Genomic DNA, 21,896 nt, shown 5'->3' on the forward strand with positions numbered 1-21,896 from the left:
ATCCTTTGGCTCATGCTTAGGAAAAATGCTAGTTAATTTGGAGTTCTTTAAAATCACTTATAAAGTACAGTTTCACCCAAGGAACCAATATGGGATTTAGTACCCATACTCACCTTATGTGGTTATTCATCTTTCCTAACTTGGGATTGAGGTGTTACAATCTCCCTTCCTTAAATTATTGAGGTTCTTATTGGGTCACATCATGCAATGCTCCAGTACCACATGGAGTTACTAGATAGGTTGCTTCGCTACTATTTGTAATGGCTTAAGAAAAGCGTTAGCTCCATAAAATCACTTATAAAACCAAGTTTTACTTCATAAAAAACCAATCCGACTCGTGAGTAATGTGATTATCCATCTTCTTAATGTGGGAATCTTCTTAATGTGGGAATGCGGTGTTACATGTTCCGTCAAAGTTTGAGCCTTGATGGAGTGCTAAACAGGCCACCCTTGAGCAGTAATATAACAAGCTTTTCTCATCATTGTGATGAGAGGAGTCAAGTTCCATTCATAGGAAGCCAAGTTAAAAGGGTTCAACAATGCATACTTTTTTGATAGAAAACAAGAGGGTGGGAGGAAAAAGAAGCACATGACAGCTAAAGACAGCTTTTTAGCATGGAATTTGAATAAATGAAGACGTAGCCTGCAGCATGGATGTTCCCATGAAGCATCATCATCCTGCGAGAAGAAGAAGAAGAAGAAGAAACCCCACAAAGAATCCCGTGGTAGGGGAGCGGACCACAGGATATATTACTGTGTATTAAGTGTAGGATGGGCACATAATGTCAAAACCCATGAACCCAGCAAGCAACCGCGGCGGTGCTGACTTTGCAATGGGCCCCCCATGATTAATTTTGTTTGCTAAAAGATGCTTTGTATTTGGGAATTTGTCACATTAGACGCGTGATTTCTATTGATTTTGAATCTTAAACAAAACAACAACAACATCATTTCATTTCATTTTCGGATGTGAGACTTGTTTGACCACTTTCCAACGTCTATCATATCAAACAAATAAATATCTTAATCCCATTGATTTTCCTAATTATTGTGACTAATTATTTACCTTACAATATTAACAAGTATTCAAAAACAAAACAATCTAAACAGCTAATAAAGTAGGTAATGGCCAAAAGCATCAATAATGAAGTAAAGCATTATAAAAGACCATTTTAATTTCGGTGAAACTTGCCAATCACATTTTTTTTTTTTTGTTCCTGTGCAATCCTTTTGGGAGAAGTGTTGTTTGTCTAATAGATGACATAAAGCAGAGACAACTTAGACATTCAGTGTCGAACTTTAATCTGAGTGATTGCAACCTCTCTCAAAGGAGGGAGAGAGAGAAAAGGACCGAAGGAATTGCCCATTTCCTTGAAAAACTATTTTATTTGCGGTGAAGTTATAGGGTCATAATTTTGTTTAATTGTGGGACCAGATTGCTGGGGATTCATTGTATGTGTGAGAAACCTTCACAAGGTCTATGTGCCTAAACAGGTTTCGGATCGATAGAACACATATTCAAACAGGTAGGTTCCATTGAAAAACCTCTCACAATTAAAAAGAATCAGTTACAATCTTGTAATTGTGAGAAGCCCTCATGAGGTCTATGTGTTTGAACAGGTTTCAGATGAACAGAACACTTATTCAAGCAAGTGGGTTCCATCGAAAAACTTCTCACAATTAAAAAGAATCGGCTAAAATCTTGTAATCGTGAAAAGCCCTCATGAGGTCTATGTGTCTGAACAGGTTTTGGATAAATAGAACACTTATTCAAGCAGGTGGGTTCCATTGAAAAACCTCTCACAATTAAAAAGAACCGGCTACAATATTATAATTGTGAGAAGCCCTCATGAGGTCTATGTGCCTAAACAGGTTTCGGATCAACAAAACATTTATTCAAACATGTGGATTCTATCAAAAACCTCTTACAATTGAAAAGAATTAACTACAATATAGACAGGAATTACAACTGATCTCGATCCCTAGTTATCTTCCCATAAGTAGTTTTTGTCCAACATAAGAAAATTTTCCCAACATGCATGTAGTGATAGGTGAAGTGAATTCCCTTTGTGGTTTCTCTCCCTCTCCTATTCAGCTCCACTTATATTCATTGTATTCTTTCTTTGATTTGCCTAGGAAAAAAAATAAAATTGTAGAGATGGTTTTCACTAACCTTATTGAAAAGGTTTGCTCTCAAACTCCTAAATGAAAAAAGAAAAAGAAAAAGCTCTTTCCCAACAACAAAGATAACGACTGCATTTTTTATTTTATTTATTTGGAAGGGTGGAAGAAGCATAAGATAAACTAATAATCAAACAAAGATTCCGAGTTTAGTGATCGGGATGGAAAGTTGTTACATAACATTACTCTAATAAAGAAAATATTAAAAATGTATAATTATAATAATAAAAGGTTCTGCAAAATAAATAAAATAATAACATTCTCAAAGCTGGGGATCTCATTCGCCGGAGGCATTTTTAGATGGGCCAAAGCAATGAGAGGAATTTCCTTTGACATCAATATATAATGACCAATAATTAACCTTTATCAAAAGTAGCCAACTTTATTATAACTAACAACATTAAAAACGGGGGAAAATGTCGTTTTATGATGTTAATTAAGTAAAAATGAAAAAAAAAAAAATGCATTATTATTCCTAGTATAGAAACTTGTGCTATCACAAATAATGCAACGAAAAATGATTGATGGTTAGTGATGAGGCCGCATACCAAACCCTTAAAAGCTAAGAATAGATAAGAAATGGTGATGGGAATGGGGAGTCCAATCACAACTGCTGCCTGATTGAAATGTAAAATATAAGCAGATCCCCTCTCCTCCTTTAACACAAAAGGACCATAAAAACACCAGACCACCCATATGCAGATGGTCTTCAATAGTGGTTATCTAGCAATAAAAGCAACCCTATTGGCTTTCAAGTCTCCCTATAATTGCAATGGTTGGAAAGTGTCTTTATTTATTTTTATGATAAGATAATTGAAGGCCTGATCTTGACTTATCCTTGTACTCCCCATGAACATGAATAGGACCTCTCTATTTCACTGACCAGCAATTGAAGGGGACAACCTCCAAAAACTTATTTTATTCTAGGTAGATTTCTCCCGGAAGCCCTAGTTGCCCACCCTCAATCACTCATTCAGAGGAATGGGTATCGACACATTACCACTGGCTCTCACTCATTGAAGAGCTGCTACACCCGCAACCCGTTGTTGATGCCGAGTCGTCAAACCCATCAAAGCATCAACAAATGAGCCATTTCATAGTCAAGTTTACATTTCACATATCTAATATGGTATTTATTATCACGTCATTTAAAATTTTTAAATAGTGTTACATCATATACATCACTAGGTGCAAATTTCCAAATTCACATTAAACGACATTATGGTTGCTTGTTCTGAAGTGGATATTCACACTTGTATAAGATTTCAAAGCTAGAATATGCTATGAAATCCACACTTCAATAATCTTCAAGTCCAAGTTATCTCCGCAGTAAGCTAATTCCGGAAGAAAAATGAAAATGTAAAATAAAGGAAGCCAAATTTGACTCGGTACTATTAACAAAAATAGTATATTTCATAGCTGAGATGGTATATACGCGTAGCTACATGCCCAGTCCTTAACTTCAGTAGGTCTTCCATATCTACCGTACAAGATAATGCCAAAAATAAAAAAAGAAAGCTCTCAAATAACTACTGAATTGATTGATCAAGTTAAAGATGCCATGACCTACTCATTTTATAGTTGCCTCTCGGTGGGATCAGTAGCAACATCGAAACCGGGAGGTATGAAAACGATGTCATCCCACATTGCCGTAGAACTCTCCTGCAAAAAATCAATATAAGATAGGAGAAGAATTGAAAATCCAAGGAAACAAAAGAGGCAAATAAGCACACAATCTTCCATCTTCCGGCCAACCAACTAGATGATGAATAACTAAAATTTTTCCATACAGAGGCTCCTTACCTTCATGCCCTTAAGTACCTCCTCCAGAACAGCAACCTACAAAGATAAAATGAAATTAAGTCCATAGAACGAGAGACTTTGCCAACAGAAAGGCATGGAAACCCCATACCTGAATATCCCCTCGTCTGTAAGCAGGATTTAATTGGTTCTGGTCGCGAGCAGCCCTTAGTAGGGAATTTTCTAAATCCTCCTATAAGAATACCAAGACAAGAAGAACTATAACATGATATGAAGCCTAACCAGAATATTGCATGTCAAAAAGCATGATTTCCTAACTAACCTTTCTGAAAAAAGCTGGGCGATAGCTCTTGTTTTGGCTCTTTAGTATCAAGCTCCGTGACTGAAATCCAAATAAAACGGTTCAAGACTAGTATAGAAAATCATGTTTGAATGTACATGTCTGTGGACCAAAGTAAATATTATAATGACAAGAGAAGGCCATTTCTTAAAACCATGGTCATAGCAAAACCAGACTTTTTGGATTCACCTACCCACCCCCCCACAAGCCAAAAAGCCAGATTGAGTCTTGATTCGTGGTACTTTCCATGTTCAATTCACCAAACTAGCAATCCCAATGTACTGTATTTGTTCATCAATGTTGAATAAAAATGGAACATTTGGCTAAAACTTTATAAAAGAAACTATAATAATATAGGAAAGATAAATACTTGCCTATGTGTGCATACATACAAACACAACAGACATTACACGTATCAGTACATCCAAAAAAGCTTTTTGAAGCAAAGCCTGATCTTAAATAGGAAACAACCTAAGTATATCCCCAACATACTGCGTACTGGACATAGGAGTGTACCACGTACACAATGAACGCAAACACACCACTTTCCAGGTAACTTTTGGAAGAACAAATCTAACCCAGTGAAAATTGGACAGCTGAAGACAGCCGAATCTACATTATTTATTTGGCCAAAAAACCTGGCCAGGCAGTTTTCAGGATTATATTTTACAGCCACCATTGGTGTGTCTTTTAAGCTCAAACTTTGAAAGCAGTTATTAAGCTCAATCCTTACTACCACTTTATTCCAACTCCTATTTTACCAAATTACAACCTATATCTTTTCTAAGTCATGCAAGCTCTACATGGTATGGCCATGCTAAAGGCAAATAGAACAAGGATCCCAGAGCAAGTTTCCTTTTGACTCAAAGCCGCATCCACTACATGGCTCAAAAGGATAATGTTCATACAGGATGGCTACAGAAACTTAATAATCAATCATGCATCCAAAATGACAACAATAGCTTCCAGTGACTAGTATCATATACAGATTCTAATATGACTTGCATGCAATATGTTTCCACCATGCAAGTTAACAAGGGACAAATTAAAGAAAAAATAGATATATAATGAATATTACCATTTCCAATTTCTTCTTCACTAGAAAATAAGCACGTAAAATGTCCTTGAAGACCACCATAAAGGCAGTCATGGAAGAGGTAGCAGAAGCATGGTTTAGAGTGTTGCAGTTGCAGTGAGGGTGGCAGGCCATCATGGAAGAGGCAGCAGAAGCATGTTTTAGAGTGCAGCAGTTGGAATGACGGCGATGTCTTAAAATGATGAAATCTGGAGTTGGTGAAAAGCAGTGGTGGTGTGAATTGTTGGGGAAGAGGGACCATAATTTATGTTTGATATGTAAACAGGTTTGGAATTTTGAAGGTCTCTAACTTTCTAAATCACTAGAAACCTTGTTTCTAATAATTTTTTTATTAAGAACAAGTTTTTACCCAAACATATCCATCCACATCTAAGCCTTACCCTACCATATTTGTATGGTATCCATGAAAAATGAAAGGAAATAAAAAAAAACACACATACACACACATTCACCATGCATCCCAACAAATCCATTGCACAAACTACAGGTACGACAAGTATTCTGAGACGTCAACCATGCAATTTCTAAAATAGATTTGCTGCCATCGTCATTATACAAGGTCTAAAGTGGGAAATGCTTCATTCATTTATTTTTTCCTACGATTATTTTTTTTTTATGAATAATATTTTATTAAAAAAGCATAAAGCGCCCCTAAGTACACAAGCAATATACACAGAGGCTCCAACCCAGGCCCTCAAACCCAAACCCCACAAACCCAAAACCCGACAAACCCAAATCCCACAACGGCAAAATCCAAGACCCCCTGATGCCCTCAATGCTAGATGGCCTGAGACTCGCCTTTCCCCCTAAAGATTATTATGCATTATTATATGTTTTATTCAATTATTAAAGTAGGTTTTACGTGTCTTGAAAATTCCTTGTTCTCTCAATCAACATATATACACACACACACACACACACCCCTACGCAGCATGTGAATCATTTAGACTGGACATTGCTAAGAAAAGAACCTGGAAAACTGGAACCCCAGAGAAGCCATCATCAGAAATACCAGCCTTTTCCATCTCCTACACACAGAAAAAGAAATCATTGTTAATATGTACTGCAGCACTGCTACGATAATGATTATAAATTAGGTAAAATCAAATAATTTTCTTATACAAAAAAATTTCAGAAAAGAGTAGGAACTAACGACATATATTTTTGGCTGGGAGAACAGTTGCATCATTATCAAGCTCACATTCTTCTTAAGAGAAGTATTCACGCAAAATTATTAAGACATTAACTGTTCAAATATTCTATTTATCCTTTATTACACACCTTTCAAACATACTTTAAGCATATAAAAAATTATGATTTTTTAACTCAAAAAGTAGGACATAATGGATTCAACAAAATCATAAATTGATCTTACATATTTTGGCTGGGAAAGTGTCTCAGATTTAGTGCCAATACAGCAGAGTTCAATAAATTCATTTCACATTCAGTCCACAGTCCTCCAGTTGAAGCACACCCAAATGGGCATACATGAAGTGCTCTTATTTCTCCAATAACGAGGCGGAGGAGGGAGGTAAGGGAAAATAAAACTGAGAGAGAGAGAGAGAGAGAGAGAGAGAGAGAGAGAGAATCAATGATGTGATGACAACTGATACTACCCTTAGTACCCTATGCCATGCACCGAAAAGGCAACGCCAACCAGCAAGTGAGTAGTTGTCGGAGTGTATCTCCTCAACTCAACCATGGAAATAGCAATTTTGTAATTGCTTTTATCATAAGTTAATAGTCAAGCAAAGAGATTGTTGCAATTAACCACTGTTAACTTCATAGCAGTAAGGGTTCCTTTCCTAACTGTTTCATTGAAGATAGTTCACTTGATGAATATAAATTTTGCTTGTCTGTGTTGCTCATGATTCTAGTTATTGGCTCACAAATAGCAAACACATATTCAATATAGTCGCAACTAAAAACAAAACCTAATGCTATCATCTGGTATATTAGCTTAATGAAAGATCAGATTAATCCGTACTGCCCAAAATGAACAGCCAGCTGAACCAAAATGTATCAAGGATTACCAAATCCTAAGTTCTACAATCTTTTCATACAGTTTACCCTTCCTCTGTCTCTAACCTTCTTTTCAATAGGATGAAAGTGTTGGTGTGAGGAAGAGTGTTAAATATCCTGTCATATGAGAGCTTCCCTATGTGTGAATTTCATGCACAAGCCAATTGAAGCCTTCCTGGCAGGCATTTTCTCAGAAATTGTTTCCAAAGAATTTCACAGGCAACTAAAATTTCCGTTGGGGACAAAGAGAAAAGGTTTATATTCTATCTATACCACATATCACTGAAAGTCGGGATTAGAATGAAAGCTGTAAGACGTACATATGTTCGGAATTCTCATTAAAGGTAAATAAACCGTGGAAACTCTTAACTTATTTTGTTGAAGGTTAGGGAGAGGTATCATATCGAGGTCTGAAACCCCGGCTCACATAATATCGGATAAATGGCAGCCTATACAACCATCTCACAATTAGCACAAGTAGTGTTCCAAAAACCTAAACCAAATTCAAATGCCGAAAGCACAAGAACATATATATATATATATATATATATATATATATATATATATATATATATATATATATATCAACTTTATGCCACTAAATCTCTCACCCTAAGAGCGTTTTGGACTTGCGAAGACTCCGGAATCAACCTGAAGGCCACCCCATCGAGCTTCAAGTGAAAGACCTGTAAGAAAGAACAAAAGCCCATTAGACTCCAACTCCACCAATTTTATTCTCTTCCTAAACACCGAGAATGCACTGAATTAAACAGTAAAACCAAGAAATTCAACCACCCACCTTATTCAGAGCAACAGCCACCACCTTGGACCCACTTTGCATTGAGGGGTCCAAGCTCCTAATCTGCTCAAGAAGCGCCTCCGCGTCCTCTTTCTTGAAACAGAACAACCCGAGAGATTTCCTGGTCGAGACGCCCGAAACCAGCACGAACTCATCGACCGCATTGCTTAGCGCGTAGACGGGCACGCCCGCCAGCCGCTCTTCAATGGCCTCGATCGACAGGGCGACACGACCACCACTACCACCAGATTGGCTAGCCGGCGCGACCTGGGTCTTATTGGGTTCGGCAATCCGAGCCCAGACCGGGTTTTTCCCAGAAGAAGAGCCCGAAATTTTGGGGTCCAGGGCGTGTTTTGCATGGTTCTGGAAGTTGGAGACGGCAGATTGAATGTGGGTTTTGAAGGAAGATGGGTTGGGAAGGTTGTGGAGGAGCTTAGAGCAATGATGTTGGAGGTCAGAGAACGCTCGTTGGAGGTTGAGTTGCGGGGGTTGTTTGGAGTTTTCGGGATTCATTTTCTCGGGAAAGGAAGGGGGTGTGGTCAAGTTCAAGTGGAGATTGAGTGCGAATGAAGTAGTGATGAACGAGGGGTGAAGACTGAAGAGAAGAGGGGTTTTGGGTGAAGGAAAAAGAGGGTTTTGGCCTTTTGGGTGGAACTTGAGACCCACAAAAGTAAGTGATTGTGAGCCAAAAAGGGGGGAAAATCAATTGCACCACAAGGTGTTACCTTGCCCTAAGTTTGAAAATCCCATAATATGAGACTAGACAGGGAATGTATACGACACAATACATTGTTAATATTGTATAACTAATTTGTTTGAAATAAAAACAAAATAAGATTTTCATGAGCCGCTTCATTAGCTTCTCTCCTAACACTAACACGCTTCACTTGCCACCCTTGTAAGCGCCTTAGCATTATTAAACATCATCAATCACTTGATCATATCGACTCTAATTCCTTTCCTTTCAATTAAAGTATCTCCTTAAAAATTGGCATTATGCACATTCATATCACAGCTTACTAATGCCTCATCAATGACAAGGCCCATTATACTTGGTTTTGAATCACACATGGTGATCGGGATACATCCTTAATGATCTCTAAATATTATGGCAATTTTTATTGTAACATCTCGGTCTCATATTGAAAAAATGAATAATAGTTCACATAAAATAGATGATTTATAAAGATAGTCATAAGTACTAAATTTCACATTGCTTAATTAATATGTGAAATTGGGCTTTATAAGAAATTTTATAAAAACTCTAAATTAAGTATTCCTTTTTGAATTATAGCGCAAATGTATCTAACACTTTTTTCTAAGTTAAGCTACCTAGTAACGCTAACTAGGTCATGTGAGACTTAATACTCATAATTATTTTTATAAATCATTGACATTATATATGTGGGCTACTTCTAATTTTTCCAGTATGAAACTAAGGTATTACACTCATCCTGCTTTTCTTTGTCCACGGTAACATCCTAATTTACTTTAACAAAACCAATGAAAGAACAGGCAAAGTACACTTACAACCGATTTATGTTGTTGTTGACGTAAAAAGGGAAGAGAAACTCATAAGAGGAGAAGGAAAGAGAGACCAATTTTTCAATTGACAAATACAATTAGTTTTTAGGGAAAATTATAGTTTACTCCTTAAAGTTGACAGCGTTTTTTAATTCGAACACCAAAGTTTTAATTTTTGCAATCCAGCTTCACAAAATTCCAATTTTTTTTTTTAATTCGACCAATATTATCCCAAATTTTTCATACTGCCCATAATTTTTATTTTTTATAATAATAAAAAAATTTGGGAGTGCAAAAATGGCCCGATAGCCCCCTGATTTTTTTTAAATTTTTGTTATAAAAAATAAAATAAATAAAAATTAAGGGCAATATGAAAATTTTTGGATACAATTAGTCAAATTGAAAAAAAAAAATTAGAACTTTGGGGGAGTGGATTGCAAAAATTGAAACTTTAGTATTCGAATTGAAAAATACTATCAACTTTTGAGGGTAAATTGTAACTTTTCCTAATTTTTAAAGGTGTGGAAGCAATGTGCCACTAAGACATGGTGGTCACATGTATCATTGACCAAATATTCACTAATGATCCCATTGAGATTCATGCAAATATTTTTCCTGAATTACTAGTAATTCAAACAATAATATTTGTCTAACTCTCATTTTACAATTAACCACCCACTCTTGTTGGCAATCTCAACAGTGAATTAATGAAAATCCAATCGAGTAACCTCTTGTGTGCATAATGGAAATGGGAGAAAATATGTATTCAAACTTCAAACCAATACAATCCATGAGAAATATCGGATATTCCCATACCGAGCAGATTTTCAGTATAGTTCATCCAATACCCTATTATGGCGCTTTGTGACCCCACATTTCCGATTTCATTGATATTCTTCTTCTTTCTCGGTAAAAAGGACACAATAGTCAGTTACTGATTCCATCCAACAACTAACATTATCAAATGGAGTAAGATAAGCATTGATGTACGACAATATTTCTCTAAAGATAAATTTTATTTATTTATTTATAATATAAGGGGAAAGAGTTCAGTAAAAAATACTATAATTGAAAAGAAAGAGAAATATATTATTTTATTTCCCCCTAATATTTAAATGCAGCCATGTTTATAACCGTGCACTGGATAAGGATTCTATTGAAATTCTAAAGGCTTCTTTGAGTGTGATTTTTCTTTTTCTTTTTTTTGGGTATTATTTTCTATTATGATTTACCGAATTCGCCCTAAGCATTGATGCTGCTATGTGACTGCATATTGCTAATTCTCTTAAGAGGAGAAATTTGTTTGTAAGCCTAGTATTCATTTTTTCTAAATTATTCATTTGGAAAAAATATAAAAAAGCCTTCTAAACTATTAGCCATTTTCGATTTAGCCCCCTAATGTTTCAAAAGTGATAAAGTAGCCTCTTAAACTATCAAACTATTGTATTTTGGCCACTCCGTTAGTTAAAATCGTCAGTTTGGATGGAAACTGCAAAACGACGTCGTTTTGTTAGGGGGCAACTTTATCACTTTCTGAACATTTAGAGGCTAAAATGAAAACGGCTGGTAGTTTGGGGGGGCTTTTTTATATTTTTTCCAAAATTTTTTTTTCTTCATAAAAGGCCATTGTAGTAACTTACCCATAACAAAACGACGTTGTTTTGCAGTTTCCGTCCAAACTGACGGTTTTGACTAACGGAATTGCCAAAATGCAATAGTTTGATAGTTTGGGAGCTACTTTATCACTTTTGAAACATTATGGAGCTAAATTGAAAATGACTGATAATTTGAGGGGCTTTTTTATGTTCTTCCCCATTGATTTTATGGTACATTTGTTTTTGTTGAAAAAAGATTACGTATGGGTTTAAACAGGAAAGAAATTAGGATTTTTCATTTAGGGGTTAAAAGAATGAACGAGGGATCAATTACAATTTTTAGGCAATAAAAAAATTAAAAAAAAAAACATATTTAACCATATATAAATATTTTAAAAATAATTTGAGGAAACTTCACTTTGGCCTTTTGAACTTTCACCCGATTTTACAAATCCCCCTAAACTTCCAAATCTCTCATTTTGGACCCTGAACTTTCAATTACTCTCAATTATAATCATTTCGTTAATTTTAGCCGTTAAAAATACAAAAAAAGACCAAAATGTCATTGATTTTCATTTTTTTTAAATAAAAAAAATGTTTTGGAAGTTGGAATTTTATACAAAATTCTGGAGTATAAACGTCATGTAACGTTTAAAATCTTACTGAAGGGTCCACAATAAGAGTAATTGAAAATTCAGGGGTCCAAAATGAGAGATTTGAAAGTTCAGGGGTTTATAAAATCGAGTGGAAGTTCAAGGGGCCAAAGTGAAGTTTTCCCAAACAATTTTTTAACTATAAATATATATAAATATTTTATTTTTTTGACATGTCCGCACAAGATGGGGGGAGGAGATTCAAACTAGTGATCTCCGTTTCATGAAGCGTAATCCACAGTCGATTGAGCTACTCTTTGAAAACATATATAAATATTTTAGGGTAAAGTCCACTTAACCCCCTCAAACTATCATGTCAATAACAATCTACCACCAAAACTATCAATCGCGACAATTTACCCCCCAAACTACCAAAACAATGACAATGTACCCCTACTTTTAACAAAATGATGAAATTACCCTTACTAAAATAAAAACAAAAATACTAATTTTTTTTTCTTCAAAAGTTTAAGGGTATTTTTGTCTTATTAAAAATTATATAGGGGTAATTTCATCACTTTGCTAGCATTAGGGGGTACATTGTCATTGTTTTGGTAGTTTGGAGGATAAATTGTCTTAATTAACAATTTAGAGGATAAATTATTATTAAGGTGATTGTTTAAAGGAGTTAAGTGAACTTTACCTAATATTTTAATTATATTGAGCCATGCCCCTTGTTGGTTGGCTCCCCTCTAATTTCGTATATGAACTTAAAAGTCAAGCACCAACGCAAGCAAACACTTTTTCTATTATATATTTTGGCTTAAAGACAAGTCTTTTATCTGTTTTATAATTGTTATTAAAATTATATAATTTATAATACTATATATATATAAGAAATAAGACAAATTAAGAGGAAGAGTATCTCACCTGTATTGAGATCTCTTCTAATTGAGAAAAAATTAGAGATTTTCCAATTGTTGATCGTGACTCTTTATTTTAAATTCAATGATTTATAATGTGAGCTACTTTTATATAACCGAGACATTAAATGTTGACCTTTATTTTATCGAGGTTTAAATAATTTTATAAACCATTAAATTTTAAATGAAAGGTCACAATTAACAATTCGAAAATCTCTAATTTTTCTCCCATTGGAGGGATCCAGATCCCATCTCACCTAGCATGCACTTAATTCTTTTAAAATTTACTTGGAGAAAAAAAAAAGAAAAAAAGAAGAAGATGTATTGTATTGTTTTATAGTATCTACATATAGAATCGCGTCTCTGGTCGTGTGACTCGTGTCGGCTATGAATAAGTCCTGGTCGTCGCTTCCGGAAAAATCAAATATAAACAATTGATTGGGGACGTACCTAAATCACAGCAATATATGATTGGATAAAGAACATCAAAGTCTCTTGCATGACGAATACGGTTTTGACCTCGTGGATGTAGCACTTATTTTATTCGCCGTGGTGAAAGTTATGTCACAGGCAATTGCAAAGACGTCAAAGTCATTGTCACTAAAAGTACAAAGAAAAAAGATAAAAGAAAAAAGAAAAAGGTGAGAGAATTGAGAGATGCCCTTGGATAAAATTGAAAGAGTCATTGGGGCCAAAACACGTGTTGTGCAGGTTCTTTCACATGCAACGGAGCCAAAAGCTGCAGTTAACAACAATGCATAGTAGTTGTACCAAAAAGATGCAATTGCCACTAGCCACATCCCAAAAGTACAACTATCAAAAGCGCTTGTTTAATTATTATTCAGAAAAGAAAAAAATGGGTCTATATAATTTATACCCATTTATAATTAGATTATTGTGATATAAAATTATTATAAAAATTCGATATGATATGCAAAAATAGCAAATACTTTCCCAACAACTAATTTTTTTTAATTTTTTTTTTTGTTGGCAAAAACTGTCAAATAATAAATATGTCTTATAAGTAAAAAATAAAAATAAAAATAAAAGAATTACATAAGGCCTATTTATTATATATAAATGTTGCAATTAATAATTTATTACAAATAGGTGTAACGAACACTGATTAAGCAATTTTACCTATAATTTAGCAGCTTTTTTATGGTATGAGTAAATCCATTGGCATCGCTGTCACTCACCGTACGTACCAGTCAGTGGCCCACACAGAAAAGACTTTCCCAGAAGTGTCAAGTGCAGTGCTTTCTGGTTTCAGTTCTCCAAACCCTTTCTTGGTCTACTGCATTTGTCTCTCTCTCTCTCTCTCTCTCTCTCTCTCTCTCTACTGTAAGTTGTTGCTTCACATCATTCCAAAGAGATGGATCACCAAGATCAGAGTAAGCTTCATACACCAGGCTATGTTTGATTCTTTTTGTATCATTTCTGTGTGTGTGTGTGTGTGTTTTTTTTGTTGTTATTTTCTCTATGTATGTATGTAAATCTTGGATCTTTTCTCTGTGGGGATTTCTGGTTCTTGATTTGGTATGGGAATTTTGATGGGTTTTCTTTCTAAAGCATTTTTGTGGAAGTTGTTTTTGGAATTTTATGCTTTCTCCTGATTTTGTTTGTGAAAGATTTCGGGGTTTTGTTTTTCTTGATCTTGCAGGGCATGAGGGCCATGGAGTTTATGTTTGTCGCAAATGTGGTTGGCCCTTCCCAAATCCGCACCCCAGCGCCAGACACAGACGAGCGCACAGGAGGATTTGTGGGACTATTGAAGGCTACACTCTGGTTGACTCAGAGGGGAATGTTTCTGATGATGACCACCTCTCTGATGAAGATAACAAACCCCCTAGTGAGAAATCTTGCTTTTATATGGATATTAATATTTTATACACCTCTTTCTGTTATGTGTGCTCTGTTTGGTTACTGGGAAAATATAATGAAAACAAATTGTTGACGTTTGAATCTTAAAAAAAAAAAAAGAAAGCAATATATTTCTTTTCGGTTGTTTTCTAGCATTAAAATAGAAGGCTATATATATTGAATTTAATGTGTTATTGTCGGTGAATTTGGGTGTTTAAAGGTCCTAAAATGTTGGAGACAAGCAACAATGGGAAGGGACTAGGTGGAATTGGGGGAAGATCAAGTAGATCAGAAGATGACCTATTTTCGGATGCTGCTACAGAATTTCCGGATAGTGGAATTAATTCAGGAAATGAAGAACGATTTGAGGATGTTCGAGAACCAGCAACTAATGTGGAAAAGGGTGCCAAGGACGTTCCAAATGTCGGCCAATCATTTAAGGATGGTGGCTTGGCTGGTAAATTTTTGGTGGACCTTAATATTTATTGATATTAACTGTTTTTGTACATCACAAAAAAAGGTTCAGCAATATATGCTTGAGTAGTTGAGACATTTAATTACAGTTAGAAGGATATATCCATAACATCTATCTGCATCTTATCTCAAATATGCCAATGAGCTTTATCTCAAATGGTACTTCCTCCCTTTGTGGCAAGGTGGAGGGTGAGGTCGTGGGCTCAAGTCCCACCGGGTGAATGTAACTTACCAATAATAAAAATAAATAAATAAATATGCATCTAAATTTTCGTTCATTATGTCCTATTTTAATTTCAGAATAGGAGCAACCCATTGCAAGGAAGAAAATAAAAAGAAACGTGGATGGAAATTCATCAAAAAATAAAATTTAAAAGGGAAAAGGTAACAAAAACCAGGAACACGAAGAAGTTTTGATAAGCGAGAAAAATGCCGGTCCAACTAATTAAGGAAACAAGACATTGATGATTAGGTAATGAAAGAAGATACCGATGCTGCTATAGGCGGAGGGATAAACAATAGAAACATTAATGGAATGATTCTATTAGTGGGAGTATGGAATGTAAGATTAGAGCTGTTCTGTCAAGAAATATAAAATTGATGCCATTCAAGTGAATGATTTTGGAGAAGAGAGGGCCTGAAATAAATTCAAGAGAGTGACAGTTATGCTATAATGTGGTCAAGGGAGAAGTTTATATTCCTAGTTGACGGGTATGATGGGTAGGGAGAAGTTAGCTTTAGTGGGAGATCAGGTGTCTTATTGGTGGAAGGTTTTCTCAATTGCGCGTATGGGTGTTACTGTGTTAGGCTAGGTAGTTGGCTAAGTTGGTGAATTGCCAGGCATTATCATTGGTGGAGGGTCATTATTTGAATAAGTGTGAAAAAAATTTCACCTCTTTGTACTTTTTATCCATATAGATACAGATTAGGGTTAATTTCACGTTATACAACCTTAAATAATTTGAAGACATAACCGTTGCCTTGCATATCGACCAACATCAAGAGGAAAAAGAAAAAGAAATGCTGCTTAGTTAATATGGTTTTACAATTACGAATTCTCTAGCAGTCTGATCCTCTTAATTGTTTCTCAATTCTTACTCCAGATAATGATATTTTTCTTATCTCAAGGTTCTTCCATGGTTTTTCTGCCTGAAGTATTTAGCCATTGTGTTTCTAAGAAATGTGTCAGCTCTGGAGGCTTTTCATTTAGAAACTCAGGTGCAAATGACCAAGGATTTCACATGACTTTAGAAGACAATAGAATAATGCATAATTGAATTTTATAAAGTACACAGTCTCAAGAGTCTTTTCAATTGGTATTATCAATCAATTCTTCCAGGCCTCTCTTCGGGATTGAAAGAAGGGGCTTTCGCCCAAATGAGTTAGAGTTCCTTTGAACTGTGTCATTCTCAAAGTATGGCACAACACTCTGTTGAAAACACAAGGCAGCAGTGCGTCAAAGCATGAATTGACCTAGTGATGTGAACCTTGGGTGAGGTGCACTAGCGAGAGACTTCCTTCTCCAATAATGCTGCTATCATGCGTGAAGTGAAGCTTGATAGGGAGCCCGAGCTAAGAGAATAGAGCAAACTCGACGTCGCAAAACCATGGATAGATCGCTCAAGGGAGCAACTCGAGATAGATGCAAGATTCTTTTTCCTATCCTCCACTTAGAAGGAAAAGTCCATTTTTCAGCACACACTAATTCCTTATTTTTACATAAGGAAAATCTCTGTTATCATGTTGACCTGCTTGGATTGGGAAAATCACTATTTTCTCAGATGGTGACTGGAGTGCTGTCATGATCATATGCCCTCTACATGGTGGAGCACATTTTTTTATTTTTTAAATACTAACGAAGCGAAGTCATACAGAACTAGTAAGAAGGAAAAGTATGCTATGATGCTAAGTTATCATAAACAGTGATAAATTTTGTAATAATCATTTATAGGGGATCTGAGTGCCACAATAAGAGAAGTTACCACATTTTAAAGTATCTTTTTGTATAGGTTCTGAATCCCACTTAGATGACGGTCAACCTTAGTCAGACCTACTAGGTAAAGCTTACGTCTACAAAATATATTGTTTTTACTACATTTAGTGAATTTTTTTTTATCACTGTATTTATTTTTGTCCATTTTTGTAGCTTGAATGCATATACTTTTGTTCTTGACTCCTGAGAGATATACAAGTGCAACCCTCAATACACTTTCTTTCTTTTTTTCCTTCCAAGAAGGGCCTTCATTAAATCTTGTATCAGGCATGTTTTTTGGGATGTAATATGTGACGTTAAATTAACAAGTTCGTTTTCCTCCATATAACTTGGTTTTTTAAAGTAATTGTTTCTATATAACTTTGCAGATATTATTCAACCACCAAGTATTTCAATGGATAGCAGCCAAATGGGAAATCCTGAAGCTCCTGAAGGTACAACAAATCAGTTGGGGAGTACACCACAGTCCGAAGATCATGTGTCAAGCTCTACCATCAGTTCAATGCCAAATTCTATTTCAGATTGTATAACTGAAGAATCAATTGTATGCAGTCATGATAGGAAAGGTCCACCCAGTGACTCAATTGCTTTAAAGCCTGAAAGTCTGACAGCTGCGTTACAAGAAAATGAGAAGACCAATGCTGGTGAGGATGTTACCAAATGGCCTTTGGCATATGTTGCACAGGAGACTGGTGCGAAGGGAATTGAAGAAACTAACTTAGATAGAAATCTAACAGACTCTATGGTCTCACCCAGTAGATTTGCTGGCGAATCATTTGAGTCAGTGTCAAAGTTGGAAGAAACAGTTGGAAGAACTTCAGATCCTGTGCCAGCTGATAGAGCTGTTGAGTCAGTGGAAGAGGATGATGATGGTTCCAGTTCTAAGATGAGCCAAAATGATCTTCCCCCTGAAGTTGGTTCTGCTGATCATGTGAGTGCTTCTATTGGTAATTCTCAAGTCAAGGTGGATGCTCCACAAGAAGTAAACCATGCCAGTTCTGGCAATATAATTGATAGTGGCAACAGCAAGGAAGAAGGGAATGACAATGTGGATGTCCTTCCTGTGCCTGGTGATTCTGCTAATCATGTGAATGCTTCTCAAATTTTGGTGGGTGCTGCAGAAGGAATTCCCTATGCCAATTCTAGTAATATAATTGAGGGTAGCAACAGAAAGGAAGAAGGAAATGAAAATGTAAATATTCTCTCTGTGCCTGATGATACGTCAATGATAGACCCTCCTGAGAACATTGTTGAAGATTTAAAAGAAAATAAAGATGTTAGGCTGCAGGAATATGCAATCCTAGATTCATGTGCAAAAATTGCGGATAAAGAAGTTAGTGCTGAAGATTCTGCTTCTGAGAAGAATTCTTCCTCTTTCCAGTCAAGGCAATTGAGTGAAGGAACTGAGATGCCTTCTTCAGATATTCTGGAAGGCAGTGGTGAACGAGAAGGTGGGAGAAGCAAGGCTGTGGTTAATGAAGTGCTTGTTGAGGAGGAAGCTGATGTGTCTCTGAACAAGTTCACAATTGATGAAGTAGGAGCCTCTGTGGAAGTTGTGGCGCCTGACATTGATGAAAATCACATAGTCCGGAGTCATGAAGAGCAAGAGATCAATGATATTCACAATAATGAAATACATGTGAATCATCCAGAAAATGCTGCAAAGTTGTCAGCTGATGCTGGAATCAACCAAGCAACAAACCTACTTGGCATGGACCATGCTGGTAACCTTGAGAAAGCTTGGACTGAAGGATCTGATGCAATTGGAGATAACAATGGAATAGGTGCTACAGAGAAAAATTATACCGAGATCTCAAAATCAAATTCTGAATCGGCTGGTAGTCTCTCTGAATCCTTAGTTGATCCAACGTTGGACTTACCTCAAGGTGATGAAGCCGGTGTTCATGAAAAGGGAAAAATTGAAAAGTGTGATGTAGGTGGAATTGAAAGCAGGGAAGGACTTAAAGAGGACGAGCTTTCAATGAAGTCAAAACTGACTTCTGAATCGACTAGCAATTTTCATGAATCGCAAACTGTTGCAGATGACGTAATTGATGGGTCTGTGAAGAAGTTATCAGAAAATGAATCCTTGCATTTGGATGGGGTTTCATATTCAAGCATAGTTGGCAACAATAGTGTTTCAGATACTGGCATAAAAGAAGAGGAAATCAGTGGCAATGAGAAAGTGCAAGTAGAATCTCTTGGAGTCAGTACTGCTAATGAGTCATATCATGGTGGGGATATCTTGCAGAAGACTTCGGAAGATCACATGATAAAAGAATCGCATGTCTCTCCTTCAGATACTGGCATAAAAGAAGAGGAAATCAGTGAAAATGATAAAGTGCAAGTAGAATCTCTTGGAGTCGGTACTGCTAATGAGTCATATCATGGTGGGGATGTCTTGCAGAAGACTTCGGAAGACCACATGATAAAAGAATCGCATGTCTCTCCTTTAGAGACTGAATCTTCTGTTCAAAGTTCTGGTGCTGTTGAAGATAACCATGCTAGAGAGTTTGGTGGCAGTGCTTCTGTAATCGCTTCGGAGTCTTTGGAAGGTGAAAGCAACTTTGTTAAGCAACAGAGTGCGACATCTGCAGTTGATGTTTCAGTTGACTCGTTTAGTCAAACTGATAGTTTGGAAGGCAACTGGGGGTCTGTTTCAGGTACATTTGTTATTCTCTCTTTGAGATTCAGGCAAGTAGGAGCTCTTTGGAAGGCAGAATTTTCTTTTATTTGGCATAACAGTGTAACATTTTGTTTGCTACCCTTCTCTATGACTTTTCATTTATGTAACCTCAAATTGTTAAAATATCAAATGTTCTCATCTGATTGGATGGTACATACTCAAATCACTTTTACTATTATTTTTTCTTTGATTAATTAATAAATCAAACTGATAATTGTCAATGGATGATCTCCTTAGGGTATCGAGGTGGATCAGTAAACATTTAGATGTATTTAGCTTGTTTGAGAACTTTTCCCCTCATTCCTTAATGCATCTAATTCTCTATATAAATACCTTATTTTGATAAGAATTATGGTTTCCTTTCTTTAATTTTTTTTTTTGGTGGTAAATGGGAATTGGCTTTCATTGATTCAGTCTATATGCTTGTTTTTTATGCATGGAACAGTGCTTTCCATCCAATCAGATGCAGCAGGAGTTACTGATGCTGAAGCTTTGCCATCATCTGATTCCCTGGCATTGACAGAAGCAGAAAAATCCAACTTGCAGAAGCCCAAAGCAGCACCTGAGGGACAGCACTCTGACAACATGTTTGAGGCACCATCTTTCATGACATTAGTTGAACCTATAGATGGGGATGACCAAAAAACTGGTGCTTCCAAAACTCAGACAGGACAGAATCCGGAACAGCATTCTGCATCTTTGCAGGCGGGGTGGTTTCCTTCTCTTACTAATGTTGTAAATGAATCACAAGGGAGAAAGAAGAATGAAGAGATTATTGCCAAGGTAACGAACTGGAGTGCTGGAAAGCAACACACTCCTTTAAAAAGCCTTTTGGGTGAGGCTTCCCTTGAAAGCAAAGCAAAGTCAAAGAAACCAAAAGATATTCCAGCTCCTGCAATTCAGAAAGATGAAACAGTGCCAAAAGATAATGGTGCTATTGTCACAACAGTAAACTCCATTTTAGATCCCAAATCGCCTACATCTCAGGCTGCTAAGACAGAGACAAAAAGAGAATGGAACTCTCCAGCTAGATACCCTTCAGAAATTAAGAGAGAAAAGAGGAAAGTCAAGGGGAGACCATATTGGGCACAATTTGTCTGCTGCACATCTATAAACTAGGATATTCAATGTAGTGAGAGTATATATGGGGATCACATCCCACTCAACTTCTCATGGTAAAATTGTGTTGGTGAACTTTTGGTCATTGGAGACTAGTTTGTTTGATATTAGCTTTAATGTTGCTCCTGTGTAGATTTTAGGTACCTGTGTCACATATTCTTTCTGTCAGTGTTGTTATATACAACTGTTGGTCTTCGGACTTTTATTCATGTATGTTACTGTTCTTGGTTTACCTAGACCCTATTTTTTGGGGGGGTTTTAAACATATTTTACCATGTAGCTTATCATTGTGAATTTGTCATCCTTCTCTCACAACCTTAAGACCCACAACTTGTTTTTTCTTTCTGTGTTGTCCTGTTAAACCTTTTTTTTTTTTTTTTTTTTTACATGTCCACGTAAGGGAAGAGAGATGAGGATTTGAACTAGTGACCTCCTTTTCATGAGGCGTAGTCCACAGTCCAATGAGTTACTACTTAAAGACCTGTTAACTTATTTTTATTTGTGAATTGAAGAGAACATTTTTCAAATCAAGCAATTGTCATGCTCTTAGCACTTAAAATCTTCATCTTTTGAAGAAAGATGAAAAATCAGCTAGTGCTTTTTTCTTGAGAGGAATCACGTCGTGTATGAGCTCTCATGCAAGAGCTAGCGGAGGGCCATCTTCAAAGGAAGATTCCACGTGTAAAGATCTCATTTTGCCAACCTCTAAGGAATTCAAATCCCCCCATATATTGGCGCCATATATATCTCAACCCTCCAAGAATCACATCCAGATTTTTGTCATTTGGTCACTGGAAGCATGAGTTTTAGTGATCAAGGCCTCCGAGATATCAGGGATCCTAGGCATGTGCATAAACTGTTTGTTTCATTTTATTAAGGTCATCTGTTTTTGTTCATTGGTCTATTGGGTTCATTTTTATTGCTTTT

At 36.2% G+C, this 21,896-nt stretch overlaps 2 protein-coding genes across 3 annotated transcripts; one reads left to right on the forward strand and one right to left on the reverse strand.

The window, feature by feature from the left end:
- Positions 1-3,575: 3,575 nt before the first annotated feature.
- On the reverse strand, positions 3,576-8,905 carry TIC22-III (Tic22-like family protein). Of its 2 annotated transcripts, XM_059590198.2 has the most exons (7): positions 8,200-8,903; positions 8,012-8,086; positions 6,350-6,406; positions 4,265-4,324; positions 4,094-4,174; positions 3,985-4,020; positions 3,576-3,843 (listed from the first exon to the last, which is right to left on the reverse strand). In XM_059590198.2, the coding sequence occupies exons 1-7, from the start codon at positions 8,710-8,712 to the stop codon at positions 3,757-3,759; spliced, it is 909 nt and encodes a 302-aa protein (XP_059446181.2). In that variant the 5' UTR covers positions 8,713-8,903; the 3' UTR covers positions 3,576-3,756. The 2 variants fall into 2 exon arrangements, with proteins under 2 accessions (XP_059446181.2, XP_088372065.1); XM_088515939.1 differs by lacking the exons at positions 3,576-3,843; positions 3,985-4,020; positions 4,094-4,174 and having other exon boundaries at positions 4,256-4,324; positions 8,200-8,905.
- A 5,221-nt stretch (positions 8,906-14,126) lies between these two features.
- On the forward strand, positions 14,127-21,244 carry LOC132177679 (Pentatricopeptide repeat (PPR) superfamily protein). The gene is made up of 5 exons (XM_059590105.2): positions 14,127-14,228; positions 14,498-14,686; positions 14,918-15,154; positions 17,533-19,827; positions 20,296-21,244. The coding sequence occupies exons 1-5, from the start codon at positions 14,210-14,212 to the stop codon at positions 20,967-20,969; spliced, it is 3,414 nt and encodes a 1,137-aa protein (XP_059446088.2). The 5' UTR covers positions 14,127-14,209; the 3' UTR covers positions 20,970-21,244.
- Positions 21,245-21,896: the final 652 nt, after the last annotated feature.

Source organism: Corylus avellana, chromosome 4, assembly GCF_965113065.1.
Source record: "Corylus avellana chromosome 4, dhCorAvel1.hap1.2, whole genome shotgun sequence".
In the NCBI taxonomy this organism is placed as follows: Eukaryota; Viridiplantae; Streptophyta; class Magnoliopsida; order Fagales; family Betulaceae; genus Corylus; species Corylus avellana.

Excerpts from the sequence above, each read along its gene's own strand:
- TIC22-III (XM_059590198.2), bottom strand. The coding sequence starts at position 8,712 with ATGAATCCCGAAAACTCCAAACAACCCCCGCAACTCAACCTCCAACGA. Across the intron at positions 4,175-4,264 it reads GCCCAGCTTTTTTCAGAAAG|GAGGATTTAGAAAATTCCCT; the intron begins GTTAGTTAGGAA and ends GTATTCTTATAG. Across the intron at positions 3,844-3,984 it reads AGGTACTTAAGGGCATGAAG|GAGAGTTCTACGGCAATGTG; the intron begins GTAAGGAGCCTC and ends GATTTTTTGCAG.
- LOC132177679 (XM_059590105.2), top strand. Across the intron at positions 15,155-17,532 it reads TAAGGATGGTGGCTTGGCTG|ATATTATTCAACCACCAAGT; the intron begins GTAAATTTTTGG and ends ATAACTTTGCAG. Across the intron at positions 19,828-20,295 it reads CAACTGGGGGTCTGTTTCAG|TGCTTTCCATCCAATCAGAT; the intron begins GTACATTTGTTA and ends TGCATGGAACAG.